Raw genomic sequence first — 21,196 nt, forward strand, 5'->3', positions numbered from 1 at the left:
TACAGGCAGATTCAGAACCGTAGCGCTTTTATGTATGAGGCCCATGTATACATAGTTATTTAGTATATACCTTCATTCTGAGAGGCTCGATCATGTCTTGAAGAAGCCCAGGCTGAAACTTGAAATTCTCCAAATGGCGTTGGAGTGTGCGCTCGGACGGAAACGGCAAACCTTGATTTCTCAGCAGACTGTAGCCTTGGGACCCGCAGGACACACACAGCTTGAGTGACTTTACAAGCGTGTTGGCCTCCCAGCGCATCCCTTGTGCTGAAAGTCGCTCCATTGACCTCGTCTGGTCGTCACTGAAAATGTGTTTAATCTTTGACTTCAGCCGATCTTTTTTTTTCTTCATTTTTAAGATATCTTCTCTTAGCAGCTCCCAGTTTTCTCTTCGACTCCTCATGAATGCGCTCCAGTTCTGATATGCGGTCTAATAGGGCTTGGTATGTTGCTAAAGAAAAAAATAAGTATTCATTCAGGCACCAGGGACGAATTTCTAAATATAATAAAATAGACACTTAAACTGTGCACAATCTTACAAAATCTTACAAGCATGCTCAAGATCATATGCAGGAGGCTCTGGTGTCGCTATGCGGTCCGCAGAGTACGTGGGTGTTTCCTGATCTGCTAAAAAAAGGCATCAGACAAAGGTAACAGATATCTAGTCAAACCTAACACTTACCGTCTGTAAAAGGCAGCTTTGTGCACTCATCAACCTCGATACATTCGGCTTCGACTGAAATGAGGGAGCCAAGCACTGTTCAAATACTGAGTCCCTGATCTCAAGTATTTATACCATTGCGAGCGCTTTGAGCAGCAGCGAGCAATTTGTAGAACGGCAAGCATCTTGCGACAATGCAACTAATATGTTTGAAGAAAAAATCAATGCCTCTTACCATCATGTTCAAGGGTAGACGAAGCAGGACTTGAAGGCATGACGCTGCCATCAGGCCGTTTTCCGGCTGTCAAGAAATCTGCGTGAAAGGACAATGTCAGGCACTGCAAATGCATGCATGCGGTGTGACCAAGCTAGTACTCACCGTTAGGAGTGCACTGCTCGCCACTGTCATTATAAATCGATACATCTTCTTCGGACGGGACTGAAATGGAAAAGCCAAAGCCTCCTGAAAGCCTGAAGCACCGGTTTAGGTATGCTTGCAAGCGCAATTAAAAAAAAAAAAAACATGCTCACAGGATGACTTGGCAGGCACTACTGCTGTGACGTTGTTCGCAGGTACGCATGCTGGAGCGAAACAAATATTTCATATACACCGACAACAAATTTAATTCCGGAAAATGTTCGCGAGTCATCGGCACATTGCTAGCTTTTTACTGGGTATCTATGTACAAAGTTAATGTTTTACTAGATATTTGTCGTTCATGCTGCAGAAAAATGCAACAAATATCACTCACCGCTTTTGTTTGGGAGTGGCAGCCTTATCGCAGGAGGCTTCCTTTGCTTAGGTGCACTCCGATGAGAAAAAATGGTCGGAATCGCATTAGGCTTTAATTTCTTCTTCCCGTACTTCTGCAGTATGAGCTGCTCAATCTGATCAGTATCGAAATGGAGCTGCAATGTTATGCGATATTGTTAAGAAAACCTGTGCTAGCAAAATATACTCGCACAGAAAAATTCCCAAAACGCTATAAAGTTAATTCCAATGCACCTCGTGGAGACTTTCGCTTGAATCAATTTTTAAAGCGTAGCTAATACTCGGCTGCTTAATTTATTCAAGCCCACTCGAAAAGATGCGTGATAAAGAAGGGCTTCAGGGTTTTTAGTGATCACATAAACCAAACTGATAAGCCTAAATTAATATTTGAGGTCACGTGTAGGCGCGCTAAGAAACGACTAAATCACGCCGCCGTATATAGTGCCCAACGGCATTGTTTTTTTCGACCCCAGCAAAGCTCTGGGGCACACGGGAGATAGTCTGCCTTACACGCTACAAAAATCGACATGCTTCCTATTCTGCGCCACCGTTAAAAGCACGTGTATTTACTGGGAAAAAAAATTACGTACGTGATGGAAACATTTTAGCGGGAAACCCACACCGAGACTCGGAAATTAAGGCGGCTAAATAGGCGCAACACACAGCAATGCCATCAAGTGGAAAGCATAACATTCGAAACGACACACAATGATGAGCGAATTAAGCAAGATTGTCAGCCTCTTGACGAGCTCGCAAGAAGTTTCAAGTATACAGACTAGTTTATGCACCAATAAATGCACATTACCTCGCAGAGGACGGTGTGATTCGTCGGAGTGAAGTCCTTACGTCCGATGTTGTGAATCCACTTTTTTCTGCGACTGATGTCGTTCTTCCCTCGAGGAATCGTGAAAAGCATGAAGCCATTTTCACGCCGGCTTGCGCACGGAAATGCGCAGCAACCCGGCATAACGCGGTGCGAAATGCAGAGTTCGAATTAGCTGAATAAAGCTCGACCCGCGACAGAGGAACACGGCCTGCCCATGGCGCCGAAGAAAAACAACAACAAAAGCAAAGCGACGCTATCGCGCGCGTTTCCAAGGCGACGGCTGGGGCCGGCCATAGAATGCCGGCCGGAGCGGCCAATCATCGGTCAGAAAAGCGCCGAGTGGAGAGGCGGGCGAGGAGGATGTGCGAGGGTTGGCAGCTCGGCGGCAAAGTTCACAGAATGGCGCTACTTTCAGTATCAAAGGCGCGGTCAACAACCTGTTCGAGGGTGTTGGGTGGATGCCGCGGACGCTCTTGTGTCGGGGCTTCAGCGACTTCGTTCGTAGGTAAGTACTCTTTTTTCTTTTTATTAGCTGATGTTTTTGAAGTGTTTTCTTTTGCATGGAGCAGGAGCGCAAATTTTGAATTCGTGGTAAGCGTGGTAAACGTACCGGCTTTGTCTAGGTCTGGCGGTTTCCCTCGTTAGGCCTAGGTGTTAGGCGGGACCTATTTGATAGGCTTTAACTATCTCAGCTAGCTCTTCGAAGTGATTTGGCGGACTTGCTCGTTGAGACTAAGGACGTAGGCCTAGCGATGAAACCAAAGAAAGGGAAGGCCGCGGGGGACGCGGAGCAAGTCTAGTGCGACGAGTGCCTGCGCTGGTGCTCCCTCGACGAGACCAGTTTCCAGAGCTTAGCAGACGCGGAGGGGTCTAGCTTTACGTGCAGGCTGTGCGAAGGGGTCAGGGAAGCAGTACAAAAACTGGAAGGAAATTGGACAGCCAAGTTCGAAGAGCTGAAAGCAGACTTGAGGGAGGAGCGGGAGAAGCGGGTAGCTTCGCAGGCGAAAGTCGACGAGTTGGTCAAGGTGGAAGCGGTCCAGGCCGCGCAATTAGTAAGAACCGTGGCCGAGCTTGGAGAAGAGAGGGAAAGGAGAGCAGAACTGCATAGGCGGCTCGATGCGCTTGAGACGCGGGCAACGGGGAATGATGAGTCGGGACACCAAGCCGGTGGCAAAAGCACAGAAAGTAGGGTAGACCCTACAGGCGAAGTGGGAGGAAGGGAGCCAGAGCAAGCGGGAGTCGGCTCGCCGCCGGTGAATCGGCGTAGTTATAGCCAGGCAGCGCAACACGCCCCGAGTGAGGCGACGCTGCAGCCACAGGGGCGCCAGCGAGCGCGAGGAGAGGAGGGGAACAAGCTAACCCCAAGGAATGAGCTCATAGCCAATGATAAGCACAACCTGGAAGTTAGGAGGGAGGGAAAGAATGCCCTAGTACTTATCGGTGGTGATTCAAATATGAGGAGGTGCAAAAGAGCTATAATGGAGCGTGCAAAGGGTGATAAGCGGGTAGCAGTCGGGACGTTCCCAGGCAGGAGAATGGACGCAGTACTGAGAGAAACAAAAAGCGAGCTTTCTGAGACTGTTGCAGAGCGCAATTTGGTAGTGGTAGTGGCGGGGCTAAATGATGTCCTGAATGGTGAAGCCGCAAAAGTAGTGGAAAGATTAGCGGAGGGAGTTGACGATTTAAGGGCGATAGCACAGCAAGTCCAGATCGTGGTATGCACAGTGCCGGAGGTTCAAGGAAGGAACGGAGCAATTGCCAAGGACGTTGTGGCTGTTAATCGTGGGATAAGAAAGCTGAGCCAGGAGAAAGGATTTGAAGTGGCAGACATAAACAGAGAAGTGCATAGAGCAGGCTTTGGCGGAGGCTTTACACGAGATTGCATCTACTTTAATGGAAGGCTAGGAGCCGAGATCGGTTGGCGCCTGACAGGTCGGGCAGTAGCTTCTTTAGGGGGTCCACTGCGCCTCAGGGTGTAGGGTTAGGTAGAAACAGTGTAGAAAGTGCAACAATAGAGGCTGACGCCAATAAAATGGCTACTAGGAGGTCCAGGAAGAAAACTACAAAGAAGTTTAACACCAGGATCAGGTACATTAACATGCAAGGCGGTAGAAAGAGAGCGAGGTGGTTAGAAATGGAACAGCAGTTAAAGGACGAAGTAGGTGTATACGCGCTATGCGAAACACATCTCAGGTATCTAGAAGACCCACCGCTTATTGAAGGCTACGTCTGGGAAGGGAGCAATAGAACAACAACGGAGAGGAAGGGAGGAGGAGTATGTATGCTCATACACCAAGGAACAAATTGGCAAAGAATAAAGTTAACTTGCAAAGAACATGTCTGGGTGTGAGGCACAATTGTCGGTAAAAAGGCATGGCTAGGAATAGCTTATTTAGGGACAGGGGACAAATGCAGGCAAGAGAACAAAGATCTAGTGAAGTGTCTCGATGACGATATAAAGCAGTTTGGAGAAGGTGCCGATATTTGTCTGCTGGGTGACATGAATGGCCACATCGAGGATCTGGATGGATACACAGATTGTAATGGGAAGTTGATGCTAGACTTCTGTGAGCGACACAACCAAGTTATAGTAAATAGAGAAACTAAGTGTGAAGGACAAATCACGTGGGAGTCCCGTAACAGACAAACGACCATTGACTACTGCTTAATGTCGCAGGGGTTGTATAGCAAGCTCGCAATAATGGAAATAGACGAAGAGGGGAAGTACAGCCTCGGAAGTGATCATAAGCGTATTAGTCTACATTTGGGAGCCCTACTCAAAAGAGAAATGCAGGGAAGTCAAAAAGAGTACGCAAAATTAAATGACGAACAAATAGCGCAAATAGCGGCTGGCATAGAGGAAGCAATAGAGAAAGATCCCATGGAAAGGTGGGATTATAATCAGTTAGAACTACTCATTAGTACAAAAATAAAAGAAGTAAAAGAAGTAAACCGCTGGAGAGGAAAGAGGAAGCCACGAAGTTGGTGGAATAAGGAAATTAGAGAGGCCATCGAACAACGACGGTGGGTATCTCGGGAACACAGAGAAGCAAAGAGGGCGCAGTTATCTGAAGAGGAAATAGGCCAAAAATGTGAATATTATCGACAAAAGAAACAACAAGTGCAGGTCCTCGTCCAGGCTAAAATAAAGAAGTCCTCTGACCGCTGGCTGGCTGAAGTTCGCGATGCAACTAAAGGGGGTCATGAAAATTCTGCAACCATATAAGCTGGCTGGGTAAAGCTAATCACAGAAAACAGGAACAGATTCACGATGCCGAAGGAAATTGTTTAGAGGGAGATGGCGCTGTGAACTACATTGGTTCAGTTATAGCAGAGTCATTTAGGAAAGACGATAGGGTAATCGCCCCAAATGAGGGAGCAACACAGAATAGCATAATAGAAAACAGCTTAGAACTGACCAATCTTAACTGGAAAAAGGCGGAAGCAAATGTTCCAAAATGCACGTCCGCGGGTATAGACGAAATTCCAATCAAGTTAATTAATGAACTTGGCCCAAGAAGCAAGGAAACGCTGATAAATGCATTGGAGGCAGTCATAACAAATAAGCAAATTCCGCACAGCTGGAAACAGAGTAAAATGAATATGATTTATAAAGGAAAGGGTGATAAAAAGAACATAAAATCATTCCGACCAATTACGATAACATCAGTTATATATAGGCTGGCGACGCAGGCGGTGAAATTAAAAGTGCAGTTATGGGTAGAAAGTAATAGAATACTCGGAGAACTTCAGAAGGGGTTCAGAAGTGGTAGGCGCTTAGATGATAGCCTGTTCGTGCTTACCCAGTGCATAGAAATAGCTAAGGCGGAAAATAGACTTCTGTATTTAGCCTTCCTGGACATAAGTGGTGCATACGACAACGTGAACAGGGAACTCCTGTGGAACATATTAAAAGCTGAAGGTATCGGTCATGAGCTAATTGATTTTCTACAGGAAATATATCGAGAAAATAATGTTGAGATAACATGGGAAGGAATTAAGAGTACGACAACTGTTGAGGTTCACAAAGGATTAAGGCAAGGTTGTCCTCTATCACCGCTGCTGTTCATGCTTTATGTGATAAGCGTGGAAAGAAGGTTACAACGAAGCAATCTAGGGTATAATCTGTCGTACAGATTAGGCGAAAAGGTTGTTGAGCAACGACTACCGGGTTTAATGTATGCGGGCGATGTTGCACTGTTAGCAGATAGCCAGGAAGATTTGCAAACTCTGGTTAATTACTGTGGAGACAAAGGAGACAGTTTAGGTTTCAATTTTAGTGCAGCTAAGTCCGGTGCGATGTTTTTCAACGATACAACTGATCAGGAGCTTACAATACAAGGCCATGAAATACCCCGAGTGGCCGAATACGAATATCTCGGGGTATGGATAAACAAAGGGCGGATGTACACGGAAAAGCAAGAACAGTCTCTCATAGCAAAAGGGCAAAGAGGTGCCGGGATAATGAAGCATAGGGCATTGTGGGGGTACAACAGGTATGAGGTACTGAGAGGTATTTGGAAGGGAGTAATGGTGCTGGGCTTACTTTCAGGAATGATGTCCTGTGTTTAAGGGCAGAGGTTCAGTCGAGACTAGACGTAAATCAGAGAGCTGTGGGAAGGTTAGCACTAGGTGCCCACGGTAAAACCACAAACGAAGCAGTACAGGGGGACATCGTTCGAAGCACGGGAAGCTCAGAGTAAAATCCTATACGAAAAACACTATGCAGAAAGAGCGTTGACTCACAATGGCGGAAAATAACTAGGAAGCTAACCAGTAAGTATGCCAGACACGAGGACGAAGAAAGACAGAGAATTAAACGACAGGTTAAAAACGCGGAAGGTAAAAATTGGATAAATTCAATGGAAAAGAAGCATAGTGTGGAACTATATCGATACTGGAAACAGCAGATCAAGAAGGAAGCGTTTTATGATAACTCTTTGAAGCTAGATCAGGATGTCTTAGAACGCGGAGCTATAAAAAGAAATTTAACGAAGAAGACACATGTACTGTGTGTGGTAAATATGTAGAAACAATGGAACACCTCATACAAAAATGTGATGGTATCAAGCCCGATGTCGATGCGGCCACAGTCACCCTTCCTGAGGCCCTAGGGTTCAGAGCTAATAATAGTCATGTAAATAAATATGCGGTGGAAATTAGCAAAAGGCGATTGGAGGATTGGTGGCACAAAAGCAGAGAGGCGACATAAGGTTAAAAGGGTAGGAAGACGTATTTAAAGAAAATCGAGAAATTCAATCACACACCATACAGATAAATATAAAAGGCAAAATAAAATCTGAGCATGGTGGCAACTGCCATCGCCCCGTTTCAAAGGGGACGCTCCTACCTTCCATCCATCCATCCGGGAAGCAGCCAGCCTCGCGGCCTCGCGTCGGCTGCATCTCTAGAACCGAAGTGAAAGTGAGCCCGTTTCAGATATCCCGCGCTTTCTGCGAGCATCAAAGAATAAGTATTTATCATGAAAACGATCTTACGTCAGACCACCTCATTACACCTGTGAAATTTTACGGGCCCAGTTCGCACTGTATCGAGATTCAAGCGCGTTTTGTCTGTGCACATTTCGTGAAGCGGCTCAGGGAGTTAAGGGCTAGTGGGGGGCTTCGAAATAATTTCGACCACTTCGGGTTCTTTAACGCGCACTGGCATCATACGGCACACGGGCGCCTTGCATTTCGCCTCCCTGAAAAAGCGACCGTCGTCCGTCGATCAGCGCAGTCAATCACCTTATGCGTGACGCACGCATAGTAGTCATTCACCCTATGCAATCACCCTATGACGTAGTCACGCACAGTAGTCAATCACCCTATGCGTACAGGTAATGTCTCCAGATTAAGAGACATTACCTGGTAATTCGTATCGACGTATTTACAAACCACTTTCTGTCTGCACTTGCACCACCTGTAGCATGTCATTTTGACGCTCATATAAGCAATTTCCCATGACTGCAGATAGTGAAGCAACAGTTCTGGTCATGAAATCGTTTATTTACAAATGAGGAAAAAAATTGTGAAAACTTTACAACACACAAGGTTTCAGTGTTTTACATTTCTTCTCACCGCCCTGCTGATTGACACCTTTAAGCAAAAAGTGAATCCTTGTGAGGCAATAAAAACGTGTGACTGAGGCTGTCAGGGTAGCAGAATGGTCCAGGCAACCAATTTTTGGCATATCACGAATTGACTGCAACATTTCGGCCACAGCTTTGGCATGCAAGCGTGTTACACTGAATGAACGAGTGAGTTTCTTTTCAAGGGCATTTACCAGGTTATAGTTGTGGGGGATATAAAATGCCCTCAAGGTCCCGCTCTTTGGATGCCTCTGATGGAAGTTCTCTGGGGATATTGCCTTTATCACTAAGACATGCTGCTTTGCAGTCTTCACAATGTGTGGGAAAAACACGCCTTCTCGCCACATAACCTGCAATGTAATAAACTAGCCGTGCGTCGCTGCGGTGCTCTACATAACTTTGGTGGTCCACAGCTACTTGCACGGCATCTGTTGGCACAGCCTTCAAGCTGTCTTCACTGTGGCTTTCTTGTTCAGCCAGCACCTGTTCAACAGATAACAACTCCAGGACATCCGGCGACACATTGCCGTCCTTAGGGCTCCTTGTGAGGCTCTAGAAGCTAAGACACCTGGATGTGCACAAGCAACATTTGTTACATAAGCATGCCGAACTTCTGCAAAACATAGGTACTATTTACCAAGCTTGCACGTATACATACCTTATGACTAGAATGAATTGAGCTGGGGTAAGATGATTATTTGCCCCACTCGCTTGTCTCACAACGCCAAAACATTGCTCTAGGCGGTCTTGGCTCAGTTTCGAAGTCATCATGTACATGAAGTCAGCATTTTCTGCAAGGTACGTTAGAAGGTGTTTTGTTGAATGGATGGTCATCCTCAGCCCCTCAGAAGTACTGTTACTAAGAAAGCCGAGCACATTGGAGTTAGCCTCCCTTTCATCAAGAAACGGAAGAGTTTCATCAAGGGTGGCCTCTTTCTTGCTGCCCCATCTGAAATACCAAAGAGAACAATCATGCACCATTTTGAGAGAAAAACGATGTTAAAATAACCTCATGACTTCTGCAGGGAACCTGGACGTCATAGCTTCAATGAGCCTGGCCTGACCATTGGAATCACTCGATCCCGTTTGGCAAACGCTTGTTTGCAGGCAGGGGCACGGAAGAGATACCTTTTCTGGGGTTTTCTTGCAACCAGTATCACATCCGGGCACAAAGCTCCGGCTTCTTTTTCGCTGCCGACTGCATCTCGCCCTCGCATTACGGATTGTCGCGAGGAACACTCCAAAAGGGGCGCCGAGACCAACTGACCACCAACTGACAGCGGAGGCGCAGGCCAGCGCGGCTACGAGTCCCCCGCCGCGAGCGGCAGCGCCACATTCCCCCTGGTGGCATCGGTGCGCAAGGGGGTCACGCGCGCCCGAAGGAAAGCGCCGCCGGTATTCACACCTCCACTTCTAGCCACCCATTAGCCACCCGAGCTATGGCGTTAGGACCTGAACATCGCCCCCGAGTGCTCCGTGATCACTGCGCATGCGTAAGCTGAGAGAAGGTGAGAAAGGAGAACAACTCTTTTTTCGCAGGATGTGACGTCACATTGTTGCTTGTTTTTACTTTTTTGAAAGAGCTACTCTCGAACGTAGATTAGCCATTGCCGTCGTGTCGGCTGCAAGAGGTTCTGCGCGCGCTTGGCGTGCTTTTGTGCGTGTCGAAAGCGTATAACGTGCGCGATATTCGTGCGAGCGCAGTTTTACTTGAGCAATCGTGGGCTTGGACTCCGTGACATTTGCTTTCGTCATATGAAAGTTAGGGGCTTGCCGACAGGTAAACCGCCGCTGTACTTAGGTGAACACCTTGTTTTTCGTGGTCCTGAAATAAATAGCGCGTCGCTGCGATGGTGACTTCAATCGAATGCGGTAATTGCTGCGCATTACGGGCGATTTAATTGCACAATACGTGCTTCATTATCGGTGTAGATGGAGAAAACTTATCCTATGAGCCTTACTTCTGTCAGTCAGTCAGTTACATGTTTCGCGCTTATCCAGTGCACATATCCACTAACGATCTGCTTCAAATATCGACGAAGTGTCTATTCATCGTGCAGATGTTTTTTTTTATTTATTTTTTATTCACACAACTAGCGATGGGCAGTAGCGTTACGGCCGTGAGTTTTCCTTTCGAGCAAACCTTTTGAAATTGAAGTTTTCGCTCATGTTCGCGAGATAGCAAATTTAAATGTTACACCCGCTGCTGTGTTTTTCGATTCCATGCGACCTAGATTGAAGCTGCCTCAGGTTGTATTAACGCGCGCAGAGGCTTTTCGAAAAATTGTTGTCACCTGAGAAATCAATGCAGTGTGCCAGTTCTTTTGGAATGGTGCTATTTCTGAAATTGATCATATTTCCCCTAGTCATGCTCAACTACTTACTGGTCAGATGCTTGAACTTCCGAAGAAGTATTTGTAAAGTTTCCCTTCCAACTCAGCGTTGTAACCGACGCTTCTCGGAAGTATGAGTGGTATTTGCCCCTGCAACACTGCCATGAGTTCAAGTTCAAATTGTGCCCACCGACTGTCTATCCATGTGCCACTAGAAAGCAAAGAACTCATTTCTCAATTGTCGCAACATTTCTTTTTCATTCCATCTTCAAGAAATTTGTTTACTTCTTTTCCTGGTCATTGTGGACTTGCACACATCGAAGTTTTGGATAGTTTGGCAAAAGCATTGCATAGTGGGCCTGTAGGGTTTTTTTTGTATTTAGCGCATTGCCCTTCTGACTGGACAAATTAAGTAACTGCATTACAAATATTTCACTTCCTTGGAATGTCTGTTCCATGTGCCTCATAACAGTACACGGTTGAATTTGGCACATATATATGCACCTTCATATGACCAAGTGTAGGTTTGTATTGCAATGGAAATAAGAACATGAGTGCTTCAATTGTCTTCATCACATTGCTGATGCCTTCAATGTGTGAAAATGGCTTGTAACAATATTGCTGCGTTTCATGTGAGGATATGGAATAGAATAACTTTCTTCTTTTATGCTGAAGGTATTCACCCCTTTTGCCTGTTGGGCTTCAAATCTTGTAGAAAATGGTGTGAGCAGCCTGGGGTGTGCCTGAAGAGCAATGCTAGTTTGTGCATGATCATGTTGCTGCTGGGAAGATGACATCTTAGGCACATTTTTTTCATACAATTAACACAAATGTTTCCATCTTTCCCCTTGTGGCTCAATCGTAGTAGACCTGTTCGTTTTTCAGTTACTTTGTTGTTTATTTTTGTTACATATCAGTATTATGTACTATCAAGTTAGTGGGAATATAAAGCTATTTGATGTTGTATTCATGGAGAATCCTAGCCGATCCTTCGTCATGGGTATGTGCCATATGTCACAGGCAACAGTCATTCCAGTCTCTCTTCTTGTGGTAAAAGTATCCCAAAGCCTATTTTGTATGCTTGCAGATGAGTTGAGATTTACACATCAATGCCAGCTCACAATGCATCTAATACGGCAATCAGCCAGCCACCTACGCAGATGGAGAATTCTGCAGTTTCCAATCATACTGTTTCTGTTGTCCTTGGCAGAGATGTTGATTGTACACAGAGGGAATATATTGTAGGACAATAAAAATAACTTGTCATGACAAGGGCAATATATGGTAGAAATTATAGTAGACTATGACCAGCATTAGCGCAAGCCCTGCGGTATCTAAAAAATGAGTAAAGTGCTGGTTTTCATATGCTATAGCTGCTGTGTGCATTAAGCTCAAAACTCCCTTCTTGGCAACATAACCCAGGAATGCCCACTCCAAACACTCTTGCACATGCACTTTGACAGCATCTGCTTTGATCTACCTAATTGCATATCAGTAAAGATGGGTCTAGTTCACTAAAGACTGACAATGCTGCATTCGTATGGAACCAAACTGTTCTCGAAAAGTTCTTGAAACCAGTCAAGCAGGTTTTTGAGAACTTTTAATCTGGCAAAATGACAAAATGAAAGTTATTTGAAATAAGTGATGCAATGCTAATTTGGTTTGGGCATTCATTTCAAGGTGCTTGGCCTTCATCATCTCTAATCATGGTGAACCTGTCAAATTGGCAAGGATCTTGAATGAATTCTTCACTAAGCCCAACTATTTTGTTGCTGCCCTATATTGTCTCTATAGGAAGAGTGCACAACAAAAATCTTGTGGCTTCCTGTTATCATAACACCCTATAACTTCCTTAGATGTAGGGCCATTTGATATTCACCAATAAATACTTACACAGGATTTAGATGATGCCTTTAAAGATGTGTCCCTCATGCTTACATGTAAAGGAGCACTGACATTAAACTCTTCGACTGAATTTTTTTATATTAATCTGGTTCCAAATGGCAGCTTTTATGACCACACCATGCCACTGAAAGCTGCATGTGCTTTGAGCGATTCTTAATGTGTGCTAAAACTTGCTTCACTAAATAAATTTTCTTATGACTCTTCTCAAACATCTAAATTAAAATTAATTTAATTCTAGAGTTGTATAAGTCACAACCACAATACGATTACGAGGCATGCCATAGTTGCGGACTCCGGCTTAACTTTAATCGCCTGAGGTGTTTAACATGCACCCACTCCCCGGTGTGCACCAAGACAGAAAGGAAAGACCAATGTTGTGCTGCATAGTGGTCCTAACATGCTCAGTTTTCAATGACCTAATAATGGCATGGCTTACTCATGAACAACTGCAGCATGCATCATTTGTTTGTGACCTACCATGCAATGTTGTCACCAGATTATGGGGCCACACTGCCTTTGGCACATGTTTAAATGTTGGCGTTAAGGATATATTTGTTGCGCAAAGAAGGAATTTGACATTTTGTAGTGCAGTTAACTGAATGACAGCTACACACGCATAAGAAAAAATTTGTGCCAGGACTACTTAAACTCTGCAGTGTTTGAGTTTGACCAATTCTTGCGATTTTGCACATTTCGGATGACTGCAGGTCATTCATTACAGTTATACCAGCTTTTGTACTTTTTAGGCAGGCTGTCTGCCCCGGTTTTATACAGTGATCATAGATAGCTACACCACACCATGTTGGTAGAAGAATTCAGAATTTTAGTAAAATGGGGTTGCTCCATGTTGAGGTGCACCAGCATGTCATATTAAATAGAAGCCAGAAGCAGCAGCATTTTAAGGTATTGTGCCGTACCATGTAAAGTCAAATTATTGTGCCCCCCTCCACTCTCGCTGGCAAAACCTGCTGGTGAAGCATTGTGAGCAAGCTTTCGAGGTACGCTGCACTTTTTCCAAAACAGCATCCGAGGCAGCCATCTATTTTGCCTACAGGACGAAAAGTCCCTGGCCAGGAGTGCATCGAACATACGGAAATAGCTGTCAATTGTGCTGCTGAACTTCTAGAGATTTATAGTTTTGACCTCAGGTTGCAGAACACAGCAATGCTATAGCAAGCAGTGTGGTGAAAGCTGTTTCTTCTACAAGACGAAAAGTCCCTGGCCAGGAGTGCATCGAACATACGGAAATAGCTGTCAATTGTGCTGCTGAACTTCTAGAGATTTATAGTTTTGACCTCAGGTTGCAGAACGCAGCAATGCTATAGCAAGCAGTGTGGTGAAAGCTGTTTCACGGCTCTACCACGGCATAGCCAGCACTGCATGCATATACTATACACAAGCATGAGGTTTTAGCAGCAATACTTAACAGTAAATTGTATTTGTACAACTTCACTCTGTCTTTAACACTGCCAGGCTTTAAAATACATGAGAAGAGGTCACTGTCTTTCATTTGATGTGTTTATACAAAAAAAGTGTGTGCATGGAAGGGGTTAAGGCTCCTTTGTCAAGCCAAAATGCTTATGATAAAGTGAAGCCTTGTGCATTTCAGTCTGCAGTTGCTCACTGCACTTTCAAAAGTGCAATCAGCACAAAGAGCACAGGAAAACACACAAGCAATGGTTCAGCAATTTATTTGAAACAAATGCAACTTTGTTATAAAAAAAGACCACATTCCAAAAAGCAACCACATGCTATGCAGACAATACAGCCAACTTATGTTAATTGTACAGATGTTAACATGCCCTGCCTTTATATGTGGAAATGTTTCAAGTCTCAATATGTGCCCCTACTTTGTAGCTTGTCCTTGGAACAATGAATGATTCAAACAAATGCTAAATTTAGCACCATTGCCACACTGATAGAAGAAAACTACATATTAAATCTTGGAGAACAGAAAAAGGTGTATAGTAATCTTCCAATAATCTGACTCCGGTTAATTTAATTTTTTCAGTTAATTCGAACCTGGCCAACGCCCATGCATTTCTATGGGATTAAACATTCATCATTTCGATCCTAAAACTGGCATTCGCCGGATAATGCGAACTTGACCAGACCCCAATAATGACCCCTTTTAGTGACAGCGCATGTCTCAGTAGAGCTTAGGGGACAGTGAATGCATTAAACAAATGCCATCTCTCTGAAATGCCTATTTTTGACCCACCCGAGAAAGATTTTCAAGCAGTAACGGTAGCTGACAATGTCCGGTTGTGGTACTTACCTGATTCTAAGGAACACTTTTTGTTTTCGAAGGACATTGAGATGAAAATTGCCTAGCTGTGCAATCGATTGCGAAACTAAAACCGTGGCGGTAGCATTCATATGCTTTACCACATATCATGGCTGTAACACGGCGAAGCTGGCTTTAGAAAATCAGCTGCCAAAAAAATGAGGTTTGCGTAGCTTTCTACTTTGGTGTGGAGTTAAGTCATTTCTACTTTAGTTTTATACTGTGGACAAATAGAAATTTGATGCACATTCATTTCAGAGGAGTGTTACTCAAGCACATATTGCCAAATGAATCAACGGTGCTTCAGCAGGTTTTTGCATCTTAATTCGACCCGTCAGTCTCGTGAGGGTAGAATTAATGGAAGTTGATTGCATAAATTGCGTGATGAAGCACCAAGAAAGTTACCTTGCTCAGGTAGTGAAAAAGCATGGAAAAAGTGCTTCACACAACATCCACCGATGTTCTGTTGCAGATGCAAAAGCTACCTCTCTTATCTGGAACAGAATAAATTCCTTTCGAAGGCAAAATAAAAAACAAAGAGAAGTCATCAAGGCATTCCACGTCCATCTTATTCAGTCTTTACAGTGTTGCTACATCACCATTTGCTTAGCCTCCTATGCCGAAAAAAATTGTCGAAAATAAAATGACCTGATTCCTATGTTTTTCACCATCCAAGCAGTGTTTACTGCCAATTATTACTGCTTTCTGTAACCTCACCTGTAAATACTGTATTTTAACCTGTATGTCAACACTGAGCTATACGATAAGCTTAGTGAAAGTTAAAAAAGAATACTGGATGTTCATTTCTGTTTTTTTTAGATATAAGAAGGGGTGCTTAAAAGTGAGCCACATTTGCAAAATGCTTGAATAAACAGCAACTACCCCGGTCATGCGCTAATTGTGGCCATGCTGTCCCTGCAAACTTCTTAATCTCATCCGCCCACCTAACTTTCTTCCGCCCCTGCTACGCTTCCCCTCTCTTGGAATCCAGTCCATAACCCTTAATGACCATCGGTTATCTTCCCTCCTCATTACATGCCCTGCCCATTTTTCTTGATTTCAAGTAAGATATCATTAACTCGCATTTGTTCCCTCACCCCAATCTGCTCTCATCTTATCCCCTAACGTTACACCCATCATTCTTCTTTCCATAGCTCGATGTGTCGTCCTCAGTTTAAGTAGAACCCTTTTTGTAAGCCTCCAGGTTTCTGCCTCGTAGGTGAGTACTGGTAAGACACACCAGTTATACACTTTTCTCTTCAGGGATAATGGCAACCTCCTGTTCATGATCTGAGAATGCCTGCCAAACGCACCCCAGCCCATTCTTATCCTTCTGATTATTTCGGTCTCATGATCCGGACTCGCGGTCACTGCCTGCCCTAAGTAGATGTATTCCCTTACCACTTCCAGTGCCTCGCTACCTATCGTAAACTGCTGTTCTCTTCCGAGACTGTTAAAAATTACTTTAGTTTTCTGCAGATTAATTTTCAGACCTACCATTCTGCTTTGCCTCTCCGGGTCAGTGAGCATGCATTGCTATTGGTCCCCTGAGTTACTAAGCAAGGCAATATCATCAGCGAATCGCAAGTAACTAAGGTATTCTCCATTAACTCTTATCCCCAATTATTCCCAATCCAGGTCTCTAAATACCTCCTGTAAACATGCTGTGAATAGCATAGGAGAGATTGTATCTCCATGCCTGATGCCTTTCTTTATTGGGATTTTGTTGCTTTCTTTATGGAGGACTACGGTGGCTGTGGAGCCGCTGTAGATATCTTTTAGTATTTTTACATATGGCTCGTCTACACCCCAATTCCATAATGCCTGCATGACTGCTGAGGTTTTGACTGAATCAAACACTTTCTTGTGATCAATGAAAGCTATGTATAAGGGGTGGCATTAAAATTAGATCTTTCGTCTCCTGCGATAGCTTACTGGTATCCTGTCTTACGAAGTTACAACAGACTTCTACTGCACACTCCTTAATGATGCCCATAAGATTTTCGTTCATTGCTTCAACACTAAGGTTCTCTTCCCGAGTTAAAGCCCTATACCTCTTCTGTAGCTTGATCCGAAATTCCTCTATTTTCCCTCTTACCGCTAACTCATTGATCGGCTTCTTATGTACCAGTTTTTTCCATTCCCTCCTCAAGTCTAGGCTAATTCGAGATCTTACCATCCTATGGTCACTGCAGTGCACCTCGCCGAGCACGTACACATCTTGTATGATGCCAGGGTTAGCACTGGGTATGCGGTCTATTTCATTTTTAGTCTCGCCATTAGGGCTCCTCCACGTCCACTTTCGGTCATCCCTCTTGCGGAAGAAGGTATTCATTGTTCACAAATTATTCCGTTCTGCAAACTCTACTAATAACTCTCCCCTACTATTCCTAGAACCTTTGCCATATTCCCCCACTGACTTTTCTCCAGCCTGCTTCTTGCCTACCCTGGCATTGAAGTCGCCCATCAGTATAGTGTATTTCGTTTTGACTTCACCTATCGCCAATTCCACGTCTTCATAGAAGCTTTCGACTTCCTGGTTATCATGACTAGATGTAGGGGCGCAGACCTGTATGACCTTCAATTTGTACCTCTTATTAAGTTTCACAGCAAGACCTGCCACCCGCTCGTTAATGCTATACAATTCCTGTATGTTACCAGCTATATCCTTATTAAACAGGAATCCGACTCCTAGTCCTCGTCTCTCCGCTAAGCCCTGGTGGCACAGCATGTACCCGCTTTTTAGCACTGTATATGCTTCATTTGTCCTCCCAACCTCACTGAGCTCTATTATACGCCATTTAATGCCCGCTAATTCCTCCAATAGCACTGTTAGACTCTCCTCACTAGAAAACGTTCTAGCATTAAACATTGCCAGGTTCAGATTCCAGTGGCGGCCTGTCCAGATCCAGAGATTCTTAGCACGCTCTGCCGCATCACAGGTCTGACCGCTGCAATGGTCAGTTGCTTTGTAGCTGCTGGGGACTATTGTTCTATTCATATAGAAGGTTGTGGCCAAGTACTGCACCAAGATGGGCAATCCTGCTCTGGTGAGGGAGTGCATTACCGGTTCTGGTCACCGGGGTCAGGCCACCAGGCCTGTTTATACAGCTGTATCAACATGTGGATTTTTTTTTATCCACCAGTGGAAAATTGCATGGCACCGGGATTTGAACCACAGTCCTTTTTCACGTGAGGCAGATGCTCTACCGCTACGCTATCGCATCAGGGCGCATGTAGTAAGTAATTATACAGAAAGCGTTTTATTTACTGTAATTGGAGGATTGGAGTAGATTAGTTCGACCACTCAAGGAGTGGGAATGGTTCAACTGTCAGAACTCTGACAAAAGGACTGGAATCACAGAAACCACAACTCTGAAGGAATGAAGTGGTAATAGAATGGAGCGCCCCCACTCTGCAATTCTGCACCATGCCAATATATCCTGTTCTTGGGCAATGCCAGTGCAGCTCTAGAACCACAAAGACGACCGCACTACCAGGGCGAAACACATCGAAGGCCCGTCAGCTGCTGCATGAGCACGTGCTGCCAACGAGCAATCCTGCACAACACACACACACACACACAGTGCACAGGCTGGTACCCTACGTAGGGGCTAGGACTCGCGAAAACTATAGTGTTCTCCACAAATGTGACGAGTACCAGGCCGCCGAACTCCTTGCCCTGTGCATGTTGCTGTCTATCTTCATGAGCCTAGATCCTGATGCAACCACTGGTGCCACGCTGCTATTTTCAAAGGCCACCACTAGGTGAAGCGCCAGGGACCGCCCAGGCCAGGGGACATCGGCTTGGTCCGATACACAAACGACAGTAAACTTCGAATTGACAGGACTACGAATTGGATTAGTAAATTCTTAACTAACCGGTACCAATTTGTAACTACTAATTAACTTTCTTCTCTGCGATCGCTAGTAAGATCTGGTGTGCCACAAAGCTCTGTATTGGGACCAATTTTATTCCACCACAAACATGGCTCCACACAATAGTTTTGTTTGAAAACATATGTGAGTGCATATGCTTGTATTGGACAGCGAGAATAATGAAGAGTCAGTAAGCAATGTCAAATACATGCAATCTGGCTTACAAAACAAAAGGAACTGGTCACTATTTAGTAATAGTTTTCCGTTAAACAACTTCACCCTTGAAAAGTTCCTCATTCTACAAAGGTTTATATAGTGAAATATAGAAATATTTGGATGCATTTGAGTTATCACCTGGCCCAAGGAACTTCTAGTGGCAGCCTGTCTCGATCTCGCAATTCCTGGCACTGCCCAATATACAGCATGCCTGACTGCTGCAGTGGTCAAGTGCTCTGCAGCTGTAGGAAACCGAGGGATAAGAGTTGATTGCACAATTTATGGCATTTCCAAATTTTTAACTTAGTACCATCTCTATACTATGTCGACACTATGCCACTAGACCATTGCTGTGCTGCAGTCATCATAATATTAATTACTCATCGTATACACAAGCTATACAACTGTTTAGGCAAAATTTTAAACTGCGCGAGGAAGACAGGACGTGAACTGAAACATAGACACACACAAAGCACAGGCTTCCAACTGGTTTTATTTTGTCAAAGCAAAGAATATATAAGGTACTTCAATATAGCAAAACAAGGAGCAATTGCAAATAATTTGTGCACAAGGTATTGACGAAAAATATCAAGGCCATGTCTGCATTAAGAGTGCAGGAGAGTCTTAATGTGCCCATCTAAGACTTTAATTCTTTCCTTCAGAATCTCCTCTTGCAGTGCAGGAGCTGCGACAGCAAAAGCTGCCTGCCTTATGAGGAACAGAATAAATTCCTTTCGAAGGCAAACTGAAGAACAGAAAGAGAAGTCATCAAGGCATTCCACACCGCTAAAAGGTGTGACAACTAAGTTAGCTCACCCTCTTGATCCCTATCAAGGAAAGAAATAGAATTCTTAGATGGGCACATTGGGACTCTACTGCGCTCTTAATGCACAGGTGGCCTTGCTATTTTTTGTCACTGCCTCGTGCACAATTTCTTTGCGAATGTTCTTTGTTTTGCCATTTTGAAGAACCTTATAAACTCTCTGCCTTCACCAAACAAAGCCAGTCGGAAGTCTACACTTTGTGCATGCATCTATGTTTTTGTTCATGTCCTGTCTTCCTCACAGAGTTTAAAATTTTGCTGAAGCTACGAGCTGACTAGCCCAAAACATGCCTTACTTCAGTGTACAGCTGGGCTTGTTGGTAAAGCTACACAATGCAGCTCAAGTGTGTGTCTGCTCTTCTGTGTTCTCATAATGTGGCTCAGCCTTGAGTGCATGTGTAGTTTCAATACTGGCTACTATATTTTAACGACTAATATAATTTCAATCTTCAACTTCCAGCCAGACAGAGTACCTCATACTACATTCTGAACATTGCTGCAGTGTAGCAGGATTTCTGTCTAATGCATTGGCCTCTACCACCAAATGCCTGAGAAATTAAAAAAAATTATGTAGATTCCAAGCACAGTGGGGATTCATGTTACAGGAGGCATACTGCAGGTAAATGGCTACATAGTGTTGGTTCGGGTTCTTCCAAACATTGCAGTGTTGACCAATGTGTTTGTGTATGGTGAGTGATTGCATATATATTATGACACAAGCTTTGTGAGGAGAGTACGAATGCAAAGGCATGGTTTCTTTGCCTCTTTCCTAACACTTTGTGGCGGCTGCTGTTTTGACAAGTGGAAAACTTGGCTTATGCAGTATGCGCAAATGGGTTTGAGACTTTTAAGACCAATTTCCTTGAGGCAAAGTTTAGCATGGAGCCAGTTTTGTCACAAGGAAGTTATTCCTACTCACACATGCCTGTTTTTTTTTTTTTTCATTTAGTTTCAGGTCCACCTAAATTATTGCCGTCATGACAGCCGTCACATATAATATGGTAGCATCAATCTTTGTATTAATCATTCGAGTATTGAAATCTAAAAGTTTGCAGCAGTGTAAAAGGACAGGAGGACAAGAGGAGAGAGGAGAAGAGAGGTTGCAGTGTAACAGAAATAGGCAAGCACTAATTGAGCGACAAGACCACTGGACACAGGAAAAGCAGATTTAGCTGAAACACAGCAGCCTGTAAGGAAGAGACGGAACATAATTCTTTGTGAAGCTTAGTCTGCATCACAGTTTTATATACCATCGGAGATCATGAACATGCCAGAGGCAAAGCATACTGTTACGGGGATGTTGGGAGTATAGAAAGACTGTATTTACAATATATATTGTCACGTGGTAGTGACGGTTGAGAAGCCAGCAAAACTATGATTAACGAAACAAGTGTCCCAGGTGA

The 21,196-nt window shown here is 44.3% G+C and overlaps 1 protein-coding gene and 1 long non-coding RNA gene across 2 annotated transcripts in view; one reads left to right on the plus strand and one right to left on the minus strand.

Moving 5' to 3' along the window:
* Positions 1-216: 216 nt before the first annotated feature.
* Positions 217-2,462, minus strand: LOC142557869 (uncharacterized). Its single transcript, XM_075670083.1, has 8 exons — positions 2,239-2,462; positions 1,414-1,570; positions 1,193-1,243; positions 1,041-1,100; positions 897-974; positions 683-736; positions 550-624; positions 217-451 (listed from the first exon to the last, which is right to left on the minus strand). Exons 1-8 carry the CDS (start codon positions 2,398-2,400, stop codon positions 315-317), a joined length of 774 nt encoding a protein of 257 aa, XP_075526198.1. The 5' UTR covers positions 2,401-2,462; the 3' UTR covers positions 217-314.
* A 213-nt stretch (positions 2,463-2,675) lies between these two features.
* Positions 2,676-21,196, plus strand: part of LOC142558594 (uncharacterized) — a 75,343-nt gene continuing 56,822 nt past the window's right edge. Inside the window, exon 1 of the long non-coding RNA XR_012823041.1 lies at positions 2,676-2,764. This is a non-coding gene — a long non-coding RNA (uncharacterized LOC142558594). The remainder of the gene's footprint in view (positions 2,765-21,196) is intronic.

The sequence above is a fragment of the Dermacentor variabilis genome, chromosome 9, assembly GCF_050947875.1.
Source record: "Dermacentor variabilis isolate Ectoservices chromosome 9, ASM5094787v1, whole genome shotgun sequence".
In the NCBI taxonomy this organism is placed as follows: Eukaryota; Metazoa; Arthropoda; class Arachnida; order Ixodida; family Ixodidae; genus Dermacentor; species Dermacentor variabilis.